We start from the raw sequence: 16,871 nt of genomic DNA on the forward strand, positions 1-16,871 counted from the left end.
GCAGGTTTAAATGGATCCGTGGGGGGACTTCCCGGCGGTTCAGGGGTTGAGACCCCGCGCTTCCACTGCAGGGGGCACGGGTTCCATCCCTGGCCGGGGAACTAAGATCCTGCATGCCGCGGGGCACGGCCAATCCATCAATAGAACCCTGGGCAATGAGGCCACGGGCAAAGGGGATTTCTGACATTTTCACTATGAGACTCCCATCAATGTCTGCAGACGCTTGGCCGCTTACCGGTCCAAAGCCGCCTCCGCTTGACACGTACTCTGGATTCCTTTCCAAATTGAACAGTTCCACCTGCTGCTGAGGGGTCTGGCTGGTGGACAATCTCCAAGGCTCAGATAGCACCTGTGGAGTAAAACAAGGAAATGTTCCAAAAACACTTCCCAATTCCATCCTCTTCTGTCCCCGAGGAGCCCGGGTGGAAGACAAGAAAGGGCTTGTTCGGTGTTCGCACTGTTTCAGACACCAGAGGCTTATGTCCCTGAAGGCCTCGCCGGCTCAGGGCAGGAGGTCTGCGGAGAGGGATGGAGTAGGTGAGGACACCCGGACTGAAGGGGCCAACACCAGCTGATGGGGTCTTAAGGCAGGGAAGGTGGCAGACACATGCAGTAAGATTCGGAACGGGGGCAGTGGTGTGCTGCAGCTGACTGGTACCAGCTCCCCTGAGATGGCTGCCAAATTTCCGGAATTTTCCAAGCTGCTTGTTAAACACAGCCATTATTTTATTATTATTATTTTTTTTTTGCGGTACGCGGGCCTCTCACTGTTGTGGCCCCTCCCGCTGCGGAGCACAGGCTCCGGACGCGCAGGCTCAGCGGCCATGGTTCACGGGCCCAGCCGCTCCGCGGCATGTGGGATCCTCCCGGACCGGGGCACGAACCCGGGTCCCCTGCATCGGCAGGCGGACTCTCAACCACTGTGCCACCAGGGAAGCCCAAACACAGCCATTATTAAAAAATTAAATTTTATTGGGACTTCCCTGGCAGTCCAGTGGTTAAGACTCCACACTTCCACTGCAGAGGGCATGGGTTCGATCCCCGGTTGGGGAACTAAGAGCTCGCATGCTGCGTGGCACGGCCGAAAAAAAAGAAAAAAAACACTCAGAGCTCATCACCTGCTAATTATTTTAGTACAAACCATGGCATTCCAGGGGTTGAAGAAATGCAGCTCCAACTTTCCATGGTGAGGACAGTTGAGCCCCAAGACCCACCTGTGAGGCCAGTTCCGACTGGCAAAGCTGTACTACCGATCTACTAAGTTTTGGTTTAGCCAAGGAAGCTGAGTGGGCTGCCCCAGACGCAACTCACCTCCTTCAGGAAAGGGGAGTCCACAGCGAGGTACTTGGACACCACGTAGAGGCAGAAGAGATGGCGGTCGATCCCGGAGCCGGTCATCGCCAGGCGGCACAGGTGCTGATGCTTCTTGGACGCAATCTTGAATAACTTGAGCCTCTGTTCAACCTAAAATAACAAAAGACGGGGACTTTCAAGTCGTGCATCATGGGCTAAGCTCCAGGATGAGGTTCACGGCCCTTCTCTCCAGCGGTCCGACAGGGTGCTGAGAAAGCAGGTCACTGGTGGCGGTGCGGGTGTGTGTGTGGGGGTGTCTCTGGGTGGTTGCCAAGGCGACCTGACCAGAAACCCCACTGGCCGACTGCCGCTTCCGCAGGTACGCTGCGAACGGGGCGGTGTGGAGGCTGCAGGGGGACAAGTTGTTGGAAAGGCAGTTTCGGGGTCCTGTGTGCAGCCCACTGGGCATCATTCCACCTTTTATACAAATGAGACCACCAAGCAGGTAGGAAAGCTCCAGCCTCCAAGTCTCATCAGGTGGAAAGGACGGTCTGTCCCTCTCAGCAGGCTGCGATGTTCCTGTGGGTCATAAATAACCCTCCAAAGTGGTCTGGAAGCTCTACTAAAACAGCGCTTCTGGGGCCTTCAGGTTGGACCCGAAAAGCCTGCTTCAGCTCGTCTGGGCCCTGTTCAGTCAATCACAGAACGAGGTGACACAGCACCCTTCCGTGGGATGTGGAGGCCCATCCGGGCTTTGGCCCACCCGCTCCAGAACCGGTCCTCAAGACTGATTCTGAAGGCAGCTAATGACAGATCAGAGCAATCCGTCACAAGACCTGCTGAGCTCTTCCCACAGAATCGAAAGCCTTTCCAGAACGGAGGTTCCTCCAGAGCAGAGCAAGAGCCCTGGGCCATGTCTCCTCGGGGGTCAGCAGGCACCTGCCCTCCGGGTCAGGCAGAACTGGCTGTGGATGGGCCTCAGCCCCTAACTAGGTGTGCGGCCCAGCAGTTTGCCGAATTCATCTAAGTCTCTGTTCTTTTATCTACAAAAATGAACTGATGACACTTCATGGGCCACCGCTAGGACTGTCAAAGGCAACGTACAGAAAACCTGGAGCCGCAAGCCTGCTCAAGGAGCTTCAGCATGGGCAGCGGGCTTCAGGAACCCCGAGCAGAAGGCTCCTGTGATAGTCACTGTTCTCCCACCCAGACACCGACTACTTGCACTGTCTTGCAGCATCTCCCTGCCACTCCTTTATTCATGGGCTGTGTACTGCTCTGATTTGAAGACTCTTAGGAAGTATAATCTGATTTATAGGAGTTACAGAAGGACAGAGGATTGATGCAAACATGAACCTTTGTGTCTGTCCTGATGGTTTCCTTTTTTCTTTTTTTTTCTTTTCTTTTCTTTTATTTTTTGCCACTCCACGAGGCATGCAGGATCTTAGCTCCCCGACCATGGGTTGAACCCGCACCCCCTGCAATGGAAGCGCAGAGTCCTAACCACTGGACCACCAGGGAAGACCCCGACAGTCACCTTTTAATATTTTCTGTCCCTTCGAGAGGGGTGAAGGAAAGGAGATGCTGGGTACAGACCTGCTGGAGAAAGTATGCACGGGATTTAATCAGGGAAGGCTGCGTGTCAACCTCAGGGGCTGTTCTGTGAAAAGCACTGTCCCGCTCCCGGCCGGGCAGCACCTACCGTCTGCGTGGGGTCCACCATGGCCAGCACAAAGTTGCACGACTCAGTGGTGCAGGAACGCACGGTCTCCGTCCTGCCCTCTCGGAAGAGCCGGGTCATGGAGGCCTCGTAGGTGAGGGAAAATTTGCCCATGTCCTGGGAAAGGAAAAATATTTTAACACAAGGCAGGGCATGTTGACAAACTAAAGCATAAGAGGGCATCGCTTAAGGTCAGCTGGGAAAAGCACACTTCACCGTCAGCTGCAGTTTATAGTCATCGTCAGTTTTTACTCGGGCTTATGCAGCAGGCAGGTGGAAACGTCATTAGCTTTGCAAAGGAAGGGGGCGGTCCAGGTTTCTGTTTCCAAATGCAGCTGGTGCCATGACCCGATTTCCCGAGTTTCACACACCTGCCCGAGAGCAGACGTGACTACGGAGGAATACAGGACAGGACCAGGAGATCGGCATGCAAGAGTAGGAAATTATTTAACTTCAGGAGAGGGGACCGGTTGGGAACGTCCTCCTCCAGGGAGCGGGAAGTGGGTGGGTGGCCGGCGCCTGCAGCGCACAGCCCCCCGCCCCCCCCCCCCCGGTAGACAGGAGGGAGAGAAAGCAGGAGGGAACAGCTGTGTGGGAGCTGGCAGAGGCGGTGGGAGGCAGACGGGAGGTCTCTTTAGAATGTTCACGTTTTCTCGGTGAAATAAGTTCATCTACTCAGAGTGAGGATGGGGAGACGGCACTGGAGTCAGAAAGCAGGTGTGAAACAGGCTCTAAGGGCACAGAGAGTGGTGGTCTGGGGCCATCAGAGTCAGGGCTCATGAATTAAGGAAGATGAGCCAGCGATTTGGGGTTTTTCTCCGGCTGTGCAGGACCAAAGCAGGCAGACACCTGGACCGCGCTGGGGATGGGTCTGCTGTGCTTGGGGCCCCAGGGCCGAGGTCGGGGTGATGGTGACAGGCTGTGGAATCCAAGTCCAGAGAAAAAAGAGGGAGGCAAGATGGGCAGAGGGAAGGGCAGGGTGGAGGCCCTGATGGGGTCCAGGAACACTGGTGTCAGGGAGCAGAGGGGAGACGGGATGACGGGAAGGGCTAGAGGTGCCTGGGGCTGGGACCCTGCAGGTGATGTGCGGACAGCACAGCAGGTGATGCATGACAGCTGGGTCAGGTCCATGGGAGCTCGGGGCAGCCCAGCACCCGTGCCACGGGAGGAAACCATCTGCAAACCACCTGCTCGAAGACAACCAAGTTCCCCCACGTGGACGGGAAAAGTGCTGAGCGGCAGTTTGTAGACCCAGATGATTCCTGACCAGACGACACCCCTCTGGGCATTTGGGTCCTGGTGGCCCCAGGGTGACAGGGGACACCCTGCAATAGGCCGATGCTGTTAAGTAAATTCAGGAGCGGGCAAGGCTGAACCTCCGGTGTGTGAGCCAGACCCGTGAGTAGCCTTGCAGGGCTCTTCCCCCCACCCCCAAGGCTGGTAGGGTTGACTTAACATTGGCTGTTCCCACCACCCTGAACGTACAGGGATGAAGCCAGCCGGCCATGGGGTCTGAGTGCCATCCCAGCCTCTGGTGGCCCCCAGCGCCCAGCACAAAGACCCACCAGCTCACAACACTCGTCCTTTAATACACTGGTTATTAGATTTCCCTTGGATGGGGTCCGAGAGGTTCTAACTCCTCATTCTGGCCTATGGTCAGCAGGGGGTCCCAGGTCATTTACCAAATATGCCTTTGGGAGAACTCCCTACAGGAGGGGAGCTTACTATGGGGGTGCTTTCCAAGGGGCTCATCATGAAACACTGGGGGGAGCACGGAGGGAAGGAGGGGACAAGGAAGAAGTATAAATGTAGTATTTTAGTCATTTAATACAGGTTAACCTGGGATAGATGATGCAATGATTTATTTGAAGTCAGCTTTCCAACATCAAACTTCAACTGTATAAGTGGTCAGCGCAATCATGCATTATATCCACAATTTAAAAATATGGCCATCTTGGGCTTCCCTGGTGGCGCAGTGGTTGAGAGTCCGCCTGCCGATGCAGGGGACACGGGTTCGTGCCCCGGTCCGGAAAGATCTCACGTGCCGCGGAGCGGCTGGGCCCGTGAGCCGTGGCCGCTGAACCTGCGCGTCCGGAGCCTGTGCTCCGCAAGGGGAGAGGTCACAGCAGTGAGAGGCCCGCGTACCGCCAAAACAAAAAACAAATAATCCTTAACTTTGAAAGAGTAACTTGATTTAAGAGTCACTGTAATACATGCTTATGCAAAAAATGAAAACATAGAAAAATATAAGAAAATGAAGATCAATCTTCAGAGCGCTGCCTGCCAGTATTTTCCCCTCTCAACTTTCCAGACCTTGCACAGAATAAAGTGAGAGTCAGGAAGCGTTTTCTGTAAAATGCAGGTGGTGAATATCATCGTCCCGGTGGGCCAGGCGGTATCTGCTGCAACTTCTCAGCTCTGCCGCCGCGGCCCACAGACAACCGCGGACAACGCGCCAAAAAGTGGGTATGACCACGTGCCAACAAACTTGATCTCTGCTCTCTGACATTTCATTTGATTTTCACCTATCACAAAACAGTCTTAATTTTTTTCAACTATTAAAACTGTAAGACCAGGGACTTCCCTGGTGGCGCAGTGGTTAAGAATCCCGCCTGCCAATGCAGGGGACACGGGTTCGAGCCCTGGTCCGGGAAGATCCCACATGCTACGGAGCAACTAAGCCTGTGCGACATAACTACTGAAGCCCACGCGCCTAGAGCCCACGAGCCACAACTACTGAGCCCGCGTGCCACAACTACTGAAGCCCGCACGCCTAGAGCCCGTGCTCCGCAACAAGAGAAGCCACTGCAACGAGAAGCCCACGCACCGCAACGAAGAGTAGCCCCCACTCGCCCCAACTAGAGAAAGCCCGCGCACAGCAACGAAGACCCAACGCAGCCAAGAAAACAACAAAGAAAGTAAGACCATTCTCCACTCAAGGGCCATGTGAACTAGCTGAAGGGCTCCCGTGGCCTGTGGGCCAGGGTTTGCAGATCACTTGTAAACAATGAATAACATCTTGTTTTATGACTAAGTTTCTTCCCAGAATACACCACAGAAATCACTTAATAGTTATATAATACTCCATGTACAAAAATGCCACAGTCTAACAAATTTCACTTTGAGAACCTTTTAGATTGCTTCAAATTTTTACAGAGGGGCAAGCTTAAACTCATCTTCGTCAACCTGTCCTTTCACTGAATACAATTCTCAGAGTAGAATTTGCTGGGTAAACAGGTGTGCCTTCCCAGTGATTCTTCAGGCTGTGTGCGCCCCACAGATGACCATTCCCAACTGCTGAGTTCGAACACCCCTTTCTCAGGCCACCCTTCCAAACACAGAATGTAGAAAAGCTCTTTGCAAACTGCACAGGCAAAAACTCAGTCTTATTTAAGCTGCACTTATTAGATTCCTGGTAAGATTAAACTCTTGCTGTACATTCACTGACTGTTTGTCGGTATTTTTCTTCTCTTGTGAACCACCAATTTCTGCTCTGACTCCATGTTTTTCTATTGGGCGGTTTATTTTCCCGAAATGGAACCATCTAGCCAGTTTTTCCAACTCCACTGATGACTCAAGTCATTCCTTCCCATCAATGTTAAATGAATCGCTACATGATTTCGCAGAACTATTCTGGCACCAAAACGACACCGTATTAAATCACTATAAGCTTCTGATTTCTATATTTTTGGCTTTGAAAGAACAAGTCACCACCTCAGCCTGCCGTGTCCACCTGACCACTTTTCCTTTTCAGAATATTACTGGTTATATAAACGTTAGCCCTCCAGATGAACTTGAAGGTAAAGCCGTCAAGCTCCTTTCCTACAATCATCTCCGGACCTCTTACTATGTTCACATTGCACGCGTGAACCGGGAACATCCATCTCCACGGTGACGAGTCTTTCTATCCAAAACCACAGCCTTCTCTCCCTTTCCAAGAGTCCATCCCTTCTCGACAGCTCTGGGCCTTCCTTCCCAAAGGGCCCGTCTGCTTTATAAACAGACGCCTGGGCAGTGCACTGGTTAGGACTCCACGCTTTCACTGCCTAGGGCCCGGGTTCGATCCCTGGTCGGGGAACTCAGATCCCACAAGCCGCGTGGCACGGCACGCCTGCCTGCATGAAGGAACAAAGAAAGAAAGAAACACCTGGGGTCCCAGATTTTTGTTTCCAGTTTGCATCACATTTTCCTACTATGCTTCCTGCTTGGCTCTTGTGGCTCTACGAGGAAGATGCTCATCTTTGCATAATTCTGCACCGGCCCTCCTTCCCGAACACGCTTCTTAACCGTAAAAGCTTTTCCGCCCGCTCCACCTTCTGAGCAGATGAGCGAATATTCCTCCTGCCCCATGAGCCTGTCAGCTGCATTCGCTGGACTTCACAGAAAGCTGTCTGGGAACAGCCTCCTGGGGCCTCCTCATCCTTCTTGTTTTAATGGGGTCGCCTCCACACTTTACCTTTGAGGAATACGCTGGTGGCTGATACAGGATGGGATTTACTGTGTTAAGGAAACAGCCCTCATACTAAGGGTTATCGAGACAGGATGCCACATTTTGAATGCCTTGTTAGCATCTGCCACAATGACTGGCTTCTCCTCTGATCTAGTAATACTTCACCTACTGTCGGATTTACTAATACCAAACCGTCCTCCTGCCGCTGGGATCAACTATTGCTGGTGATTATATCTTCCCTGTACTGGTAGATGCTATTCGCTCTTCTTTTACTCAGGTTTTTTGCATCTGCACTTGTGAGCAAAATTGACCTGTGGCTTCCTTTATTCATGCAACCATCAGCTGAAAAGCTGTATCACAGCGGCTGAGGACATGGGTTCTAGAACTAGCTTGCTTGGATCCAAGCTCAGCTTTGCCACAAACGAGCTATAGATTGCAGGCAGGGTACCCCACCTCTTCGAGTATAAAGTGGAGATGAAAAAGTACCCTCCTCGGAGTTGCTATGAGGGTTAACCGGCTGCTGCCAGCACTCGGCCCGGCACTGGGCAGGCTCTGTGCAGGTCACTATCATGACCGGAGTGAGGCTAGTCCTGGGAGGCCATCAGGCAGCTTCCTTCCTTCCTGAAGCCTCTGGAGCTGCCCACTCTTCAAAGCCGCGAAGCTGCTGCCAGCCGGTTCACATTGGCGGGCGGGCAGCTCTCCAACTACCTGTCTGTCATCCACGCACACCGACCTTCTCAGACTGTCTACCTTGTCTGGGGCCCACTTTACTCATTTGTGTTCCTGCAGAAAATCCTCATTTCATCGAGATTTTCAAATGTGTTGCTATGGAACCTGGGATCCTCTTATTAAAATCGTCTCTGTATCTGAAGTGTCACCACCTCCTCAGCTCCTAACGCTGCAGACTTACGTGCCATTTGCTTATCAATTTTTAAAAATCAAGATAATTAAATCTAAGATCCAGGACCTCAATCCCATTATATCTTTTATTCACTTGATCTGTCAGACAAAGCTCAAGTCCCCTACAATGACTGTGCTTCTCTCCAACCGCTCGGGGTGCATTCATTTCAGGGAATGTGTTACTTGGGAAAAGAAAGCATCATCATGATCACGACCATCTTTTTTTTTTTTTTAATTTTTCTTTTTATACAGCAGGTTCTTACTAGTTATCCATTTTATACATATTAGTGTATATATGTCAATCCCAATCTCCCAATTCACCACCACCACACCCACCGCTTTCCCACCTTGGTGTCCATACGTTTGTTCTCTACATCTGTGTCTCTATTTCTGCCCTGCAAACCAGTTCATCTGTACCATTTTTCTAGGTTCAACATATGTGCATTAATATATGATATTTGTTTTTCTCTTTCTAACTTACTTCACTCTGTATGACAGTCTCTAGATCCACCCAGGCCCCTACAAATGACCCAATTTCGTTCCTTTTTCTGGCTGAGTAATATTCCATTGTATATATGTACCACTTCTTTATCCATTCATCTGTTGATGGGCATTTAGGTTGCTTCCATGTCCTGGCTATTGTAAATAGTGCTGCAATGAACACCGGGGTGCATGTTTCTTTTTTTTTCTTTCTTTTTTTTTTTGTGGTACGCGGGCCTCTCACTGTTGTGGCCTCTCCTGTTGCGGAGCACAGGCTCCGGATGCGCAGGCCCAGCGGCCGTGGCTCATGTGTCCAGCCGCTCCGCGGCATGTGGGATCTTCCCGGACCGGGGCACGAACCCGTGTCCCCTATATCGGCAGGTGGACTCTCAACCACTGCGCCACCAGGGAAGCCCGCATGTGTCTTTTTGAATGGTTTTCTCTGGGTATATGCCCAGTAATGTGACTGCTGGATCATATGGTAATTCTACTTTTAGTTTTTTAAGGAACCTCCATACTGTTCTCCACAGTGGCTGTATCAATTTACATTCCCACCAACAGTGCAAGAGGGCTCCCTTTTCTCCACACCCTCTCCAGCATTTGTTGTTTGTAGATTTTCTGATGATGCCCATTCTAACTGGTGTGAGGTGATACCTCATGGTAGTTTTGATTTGCATTTCTCTAATAATTAGTGATGTTGAGCAGCTTTTCATGTGCCTCTTGGCCATCTGTATGTCTTCTTTAGAGAAATGTCTATTTAGGTCTTCTGCCCTTTTTTGGATTGGGTTGTTTTTTTTTTTAATATTGAGCTGCATGAGCTGTTTATATATTTTGCAGATTAATCCTCTGTCCGTTGATTTGTTTGCAAATATTTTCTCCCATTCTGAGGGTTGTCTTTTTGTCTTGTTTGTAGTTTCCTTTGCTGTGCAAAAACTTTTAGGTTTCATTAGGTCCCATTTGTTTAGTTTTGTTTTTATTTCCATTACTCTAGAAGGTGGATCAAAAAAGATCTTGCTGTGATTTATGTCAAAGAGTGTTCTTCCTATGTTTTCCTCTAAGAGTTTTATAGTGTCCGGTCTTACATTTAGGTCTCTAATCCATTTTGGGTTTATTTTTGTGTATGGTGTTAGGGAGTGTTCTAATTTCATTCTTTTACATGCAGCTGTCCAGTTTTCCCAGCACCACTTACTGAAAAGACTGTCTTCTCTCCATTGCATATCCTTGCCTCCTTTGTCATAGATTAGTTGATCATAGGTGTGTGGGTTTATCTTTGGGTTTTCTATCCTGTTCCATTGATCTATATTCCTGTTTTTGTGCCAGTACCATATCGTCTTGATTACTGTAGCTTTGTAGTATAGTCTGAAGTCAGGGAGCCTGATTCCTCCAACTCCATTTTTTTCCCTCAAGACCGCTTTGGCTATTCAGGATCTTTTGTGTCTCCATAAAAATTTTAAGATTCTTTGTTCTAGTTCTGTAAAAAATGCCATTGGTAATTTGATAGGGATTGCATTGAATCTGTAGATTGCTTTGGGTAGTATAGTCATTTTCACAATAATCGTTCTTCCAATCCAAGAACATGGTATATCCCTCCATCTGTTGGTGTCATCTTTAATTTCTTTCATCAGTGTCTTATAGTTTTCTGCATACAGGTCTTTTGTCTCGCTAAGCAGGTTTATTCCTAGGTATTTTATTCTTTTTGTTGCAATGGTAAATGGAGTGTTTCCTTAATTTCTCTTTCAGAGTTTTCATCATTAGTGTATAGGAATACAAGAGATTTCTGTGCATTAATTTTGTATCCTGCAACTTTGCCAAATTCATTGATTAGCTCTAGTAGTTTTCTGGTGGCATCTTTAGGATTCTCTAGGTATAGTATCATGTCATCTGCAAACAGTGACAGTTTTACTTCTTCTTTTCCAATTTGTATTCCTTTTATTTCTTTTTCTTCTCTGATTGCCGTGGCTAGGACTTCCAAAACTATGTTGAATAATAGTGGTGAGAGTGGACATCCTTGTCTTGTTCCTGATCTTAGAGGAAATGCTTTCAATTTTTCACCATTGAGAACGATGTTTGCTGTGGGTTTGTCATATATAGCCTTTATTATGTTGAGGTAGGTTCCCTCTTTGCCCACTTTCTAGAGAGATTTTATTGTAAGTGGGTGTTGAATTTTGTCAAAAGCTTTTTCTGCATCTATTGAGATGATCAAATGGTTTTTCTCCTTCAGTTCGTTAATATGGTGTATCACATTGATTGATTTACATATATTGAAGAATCCTTGCTTCCCTGGGATAAATCCCAGTTGATCATGGTGTATGATCCTTTTAACGTGTTGGTGGATTCTACTTGCTAGTATTTTGTTGAGGATTTTTGCATCTATATTCATCAGTAATATTGGTCTGTAATTTTCTTCTTTTGTAGTATCTTTGTCTGGTTTTGGTATCAGGGTGATGGTGCCCTCATAGAATGAGTTTGGGAGTGTTCCTTCTTCTGCAATTTTTTGGAAGAGTTTGAGAAGGATGGATGTTAGCTCTTCTCTAAATGTTTGATAGAACTCACCTGTGAAGCCATCTGGTCCTGGACTTTTGTTTGTTGGAAGATTTTTTTTTTAACATCTTTATTGGAGTATAATTGCTTTACAATGGTGTGTTAGTTTCTGCTTTATAACAAAGTGAATCAGTTATACATATACATATTATCCCCATATCTCTTCCCTCTTGCATCTCCCTCCCTCCCACCCTCCCTAACCCACCCCTCTAGGTGGTCACAGAGCACTGAGCTGATCTCCCTGTGCTATGCGGCTGCTTCCCACTAGCTATCTATTTTACATTTGGTAGTGTATGTATGTCCTTGCCACTCTCTCACTTTGTCCCAGCTTACCCTTCCTCCTCCCCATATCCTCAAGTCCATTCTCTAGTAGGTCTGGCTTTATTCCCGTCTTGCCCCTAGCTTCTTCATGACCTTTTTTTTTAAGATTCTATATATACGTATTAGCATACGGTATTTGTTTTACTCTTTCTGACTTACTTCACTCTGTATGACAGACTCTAGGTCCATCCACCTCACTACAAATAACTCAATTTCGTTTCTTTTTATGGCTGAGTAATATTCTATTGTATATATGTGCCACATCTTCTTTATCCATTCATCTGTTGATGGACACTTAGGTTGCTTCCATGTCCTGGCTATTGTAAACAGAGCTGCAATAAACATTGTGGTACATGACTTTTTGAATTATGGTTTGTTGGAAGATTTTTAATCACAGTTTCAACTTCATTACTTGTGATTGGTCCGTTCATATTTTCTATTTCTTCCTGGTTCAGTATTGGAAGGTTATACCTTTCTAAGAATTTGTCCATTTCTTCCAGGTTGTCCATTTTATTGGCATAGAGTTGCTTGTAGTAGTCTCTTAGGATGCTTTGTATTTCTGTGGTGTCTGTTGTAAATTCTCCTTTTTCATTTCTAATTTTAAATGATTTGAGTCCTCTCCCTCTTTTTCTTGATGAGTCTGGCTAATGGCTTATCAATTTTGTTTATCTTCTCAAAGAACCAGCTTTTAGGTTTATTGATCTTTGCTATTGTTTTCTTTGTTTCTATTTCATTTATTTCTGCTCTGATCTTTATGATTTCTTTCCTTCTACTAACTTTGGGTTTTGTTTGTTCTTCTTTCTCTAGTTCTTTTAGGTGTAAGGTTAGATTGTTTATTTGAGGTGTTTGTTGTTTCCTGAGGTAGGATTGTGTTGCTATAAACTTCCCTCTTAGAACTGCTTTTACTGCATCCCATAGGCTTTGGATCATCGTGTTTTCATTGTCATTTGTCTCTAGGTATTTTTTGATTTCCTCTTGATTTCTCCAGTGATATTTTAGTTATTTAGTACGGCAGTGTTTATCTTCAATGTGTTTTGTGTATTTTTACTTTTTTTCCGTGTAATTGATTTCTAATCTCATAGTGTTGTGGTCAGAAAAGATGCTTGATATGATTTCAATTTTCTTAAATTTACTGACATTTGATTTGTGACACAAGATGTGATCTATCCCGGGGAATGTTCTCTGCACACTTGAGAAGAAAGTGTAATCTGATGTTTTTGGATGGAATGTCCTATAAATATCAATTAAATCTATCTGGTCTATTGTGTCATTTAAAGCTTGTGTTTCGGGGCTTCCCAGGTGGTGCAGTGGTTGAGAGTCCGCCTGCCGATGCAGGGGGGACACGGGTTCGTGCCACGGTCCAGGAAGATCCCACATGCTGTGGAGCCACTAGGCCCATGAGCCATGGCCGCTGAGCCTGCGTGTCCGGAGCCTCTGCTCCGCAACAGGAGAGGCCACAACAGTGAGAGGCCTGCGTACAGCAAAAAAAAAAAAAAAAAAACAACTGTGTTTCCTTGTTAATTTTGTTTGGATGATCTGTTCATCGGTGTAAGTGAGGTGTTAAAGCCCCCCACTATTATTGTGTTACTGTCGATTTCCTCTTTTAGAGCTGTTAACAGTTGCCTTATGTATTGAGGTGCTCCTATGTTGGGTGCATATATATTTACAATTGTTATATCTTCTTGGATTGATCCTTTGATCATTATGTAGTGTCCTTCCTTGTCTCTTGTAACATTATTTTAAAGTCTGTTTTATCTAAGTATTGCTACTCCAGCTTTCTTTTGATTTCCATTTTCATGGAATATCTTTTTCCATCCCCTCACTTTCAGTCTGTATGTGTCCTTAGGTCTGAAGTGGATCTTCTTGTAGACAGCGTATATATGGGTCTTGTTTTTGTATCCATTCAGCGAGCCTGTGTCTTTTGGTTGGAGCATTTAATCCATTCACGTTTAAGGTAATTATCGATATGTATGTTCCTATTAACATTTTCTTAATTGTTCTGGGTTTGTTTTTGTAGATTCTTTTCTTCTCTTGTGTTTCCCACTTAGAGAAGTTCCTTTAGCATTTGTTGTAGAGCTGGTTTGGTGGTGCTGAATCTCTTAGCTTTTGCTTGTCTGTAAAGCTTTTGACTTCTTCATCGAATCTGAATAAGAGCCTTGCTGGGTAGAGTAATCTTGGTTGTAGGTTCTTCCCTTTCATCACTTTAAGTATATCATGTCACTCCCTTCTGGCTTGTAGAGTTTCTGCTGAGAAATCAGCTGTTAACCTTATGGGAGTTCCCTTGTATGTTACTTGTCATTTTTCCCTTGCTGCTTTCAATAATTTTTCTTTGTCTTTAATTTTTGCCAGTTTGATTACTATGTGTCTTGGCATGTTTCTCCTTGGGTTTATCCTGTATGGGACTCTCTGCGCTTCCTGGACTTGGGTGGCTATTTCCTTTCCCACGTTAGGGAAGTTTTCGACTATAATCTCTTCTCGGGTCCTTTCTCTCTCTCTTTTCCTTCTGGGACCCCTATGATGTGAATGTTGTTGCGTTTAATGTTGTCCCAGAGGTGTCTTAGGCTGTCTTCATGTCTTTTCATTTTTTTTCTTTATTCTGTTCTGCAGCAGTGAATTCCACCATTCTGTCTTTCAGGTCACTTATCCGTTCTTCTGCCTCAGTTATTCTGCTATTGATTCCTTCTAGTGTAGTTTTCATTTCAGTTATTGTATTGTTTGTCTCTGTTGTTTGTTCGTTAATTCTTCTAGGTCTTTGTTAAACATTTCTTGCATCTTCTCGATCTTTGCCTCCATTCTTTTTCCGAGGTCCTGGATCATCTTCGCTATCATTATTCTGAATTCTTTTTCTGGAAGTTTGCCTATCTCCACTTCATTTAGTTGTTTTTCTGGGGTGTTATCTTGTTCCTTCATCTGGTACATAGTCCTCTGCCTTTTCATCTTGTCTATCTTTCTGTGAATGTGGTTTTTTTGTTCCACAGGTTGCATGACTATAGTTCTTCTTGCTTCTGCTGTCTGCCCTCTGGTGGATTAGGCTATCTAAGAGGCTTGTGCAAGTTTCCCTGATGGGAGGGACTCGATCATGACCATCTTTATTAAGAACTGTGTTACAGTTAATTTTAGGTACAATTGTGGCCCATCAGTTGCCATTTACCTGATACGAACATTGCCTCTTGTGCTCTTCTGCATCTGTTTATCTTCCTGACCTGAGTTATAGAGGAATCGAACCTACAAGCCACCCCCTGGATCCACCCGACTCCAGTGTCACCTTGGCAGGTCACCTCACCTCTCTGAACCTCTGTTTTCTCACCTGTAAAATGGGCGAACAATAGCTCCTCCCTAGTGAGGGGACTGTGAGAGCACTGAGACCAGTGCCTGGCACAAAGCAAAACTCACAAGGGCAGAACCGGTATCCAGGGATGCTGCACTGCATCTGTGCACAGCACTCAAGTTTTAAAACGAAAGTCCTCTGTTAAAAACAGGGCACATCTTGGGACTTCCCTGGCGGTCCAGTGGTTAGGACTTTGCCTTGCAATGCAGGGTGTACAGGTTCGTTCCCTGGTCAGGGAGCTAAGATCCCACATGCCTCGTGGCCAAAAAACCAATACATAAAACAAAAGCAGTATATTGTAACAAATTCAATAAGGACTTTAAAAATGTTCCCCATCAAAAAAAAATTCTTAAAAAAAAAACAAAATGGGTTCGATCCCTGGTCAGGGAACTAAGATCCTGCATGCTGCTTGGCACGGCCAAAGAAAAAACAAAAATGAAAACAAAAAACATTAAAAACAAACAAACAACAACAACAACAACAAAAAAAGGGCATATCTTGAGCCAATGCCACAAGGATTTCCACCAGCCCTGGACACTAGGGGTGCCCTCTCAGGGTGGAATGCTCCCTCCAACAGAAAAAAATCCCACTAAGGTCCTCCTGGGGCCTGGGCTATGTCTCTGATGGGGCCATCACGTGCAAGCCAGAATATGCCCAGGGGCCCAGAGAGGCAGTGGAAACACCACGAGCTTCTGATCCTACAGGGACCCCATCTATCCCAGAGCACCTCCCAGGGCCTGGCATATCCACTTTTATGAAAGAGGATGTCAAAGGTCAGAGACACCCAGTCATTTGCCCTAAGTAGTTGTGCTTTACCAAACCCTAGGACTGAGAGCTTAAAGGTTTACTTCCCACTTTGTGGAGCAATGAGATCTCACTTGGCTACCATCCCCCACATTCTCCCTCTACTCCTGCGCAATACAGGAAACCACTGCTGCTCCAGGCGCTTCTGCTGGACACTTGTCCCATCTGTCTGTGGGAGGAGCCCCCCACACCACGACAGGCACGACCTGCTCCCATGATGGGTCCTCCCTACCCGCTGGGCAAACGGCCTTGGACCTGCATTTAGGGACCTCAGAAGCCCTCAGGATGAAAACCCTAGCTTGGGGTCTCCTCACCTTGTAATGAGCCAGCTGGAGGGACAGCTGCACGAAGGCGTCCGGGCTGGTTCTGCATTTCTTGATCAGCCCTTTACCGAAAGCACTGAACAGAAAAGAACAGAAATCCACGTCGCTGGCCAGGAGGTTCGCGCTGCTCAGGGAAGTCTCTATGACTTCCTGACACTTGGGAAAAAAGGAGAAAAGCTTTCACTTAATGGGAGGGAAAATACTGACACATATTCTGAAGAAAAGAGCAAGCTGGCATTCAGCACAGGTAACAGACTTGCTGCTTGGAAATACACACATCACTTTTTCTTCTCGGTTTTCCCCAACCTTTCTAACCTAACAGCTGCAATGAGTTAGCAACGTGGCAACCCCCCTGCCCTTGAAGAGCAGTGGGGTGGCCCAAGCAGGAGGAACTCCTGGTTCCCAGTGGGACCCCAAAGGGCATTTCAAAGTGTCACAGGTTCTGTTTTGTGAGATCCACTCTTGTTATATGCTGGCCATTGAGGAACTAGTTTTAAAAGGGAAATGGACTGGGACTTCCCTGGTGGTCCAGTGGTTAAGACTCCACACTTTCACTGCAGGCGGCATGGGTTCGATCCCTGGCTGGGGAACTAAGATCCTGCACGCCTCAACAAAGATCCCATGTGCCGCAACTAAGACCCAAATAAATAAATATATATTTATAATATATTTATATATATATTTATATATAATATATAATATATATATATA

General features: G+C 46.9%; 1 protein-coding gene across 1 annotated transcript in view; it reads right to left on the minus strand.

Moving 5' to 3' along the window:
- CPT1A (carnitine palmitoyltransferase 1A) overlaps positions 1–16,871 on the minus strand; it is a 64,418-nt gene that overhangs the window by 4,331 nt on the left and 43,216 nt on the right. Inside the window, exons 14-17 of the mRNA XM_029206893.1 lie at positions 16,152–16,316; positions 2,996–3,130; positions 1,312–1,464; positions 236–349 (exon numbers count right to left, since the gene is read on the minus strand). Coding sequence (XP_029062726.1) covers positions 236–349; positions 1,312–1,464; positions 2,996–3,130; positions 16,152–16,316 — 567 coding nt within the window. The remainder of the gene's footprint in view (positions 1–235; positions 350–1,311; positions 1,465–2,995; positions 3,131–16,151; positions 16,317–16,871) is intronic.

Source organism: Monodon monoceros, unplaced genomic scaffold (assembly GCF_005190385.1).
Source record: "Monodon monoceros isolate NGI ecotype Baffin Bay Population unplaced genomic scaffold, NGI_Narwhal_1 Super_Scaffold_7, whole genome shotgun sequence".
NCBI classification, from domain to species: domain Eukaryota; kingdom Metazoa; phylum Chordata; class Mammalia; order Artiodactyla; family Monodontidae; genus Monodon; species Monodon monoceros.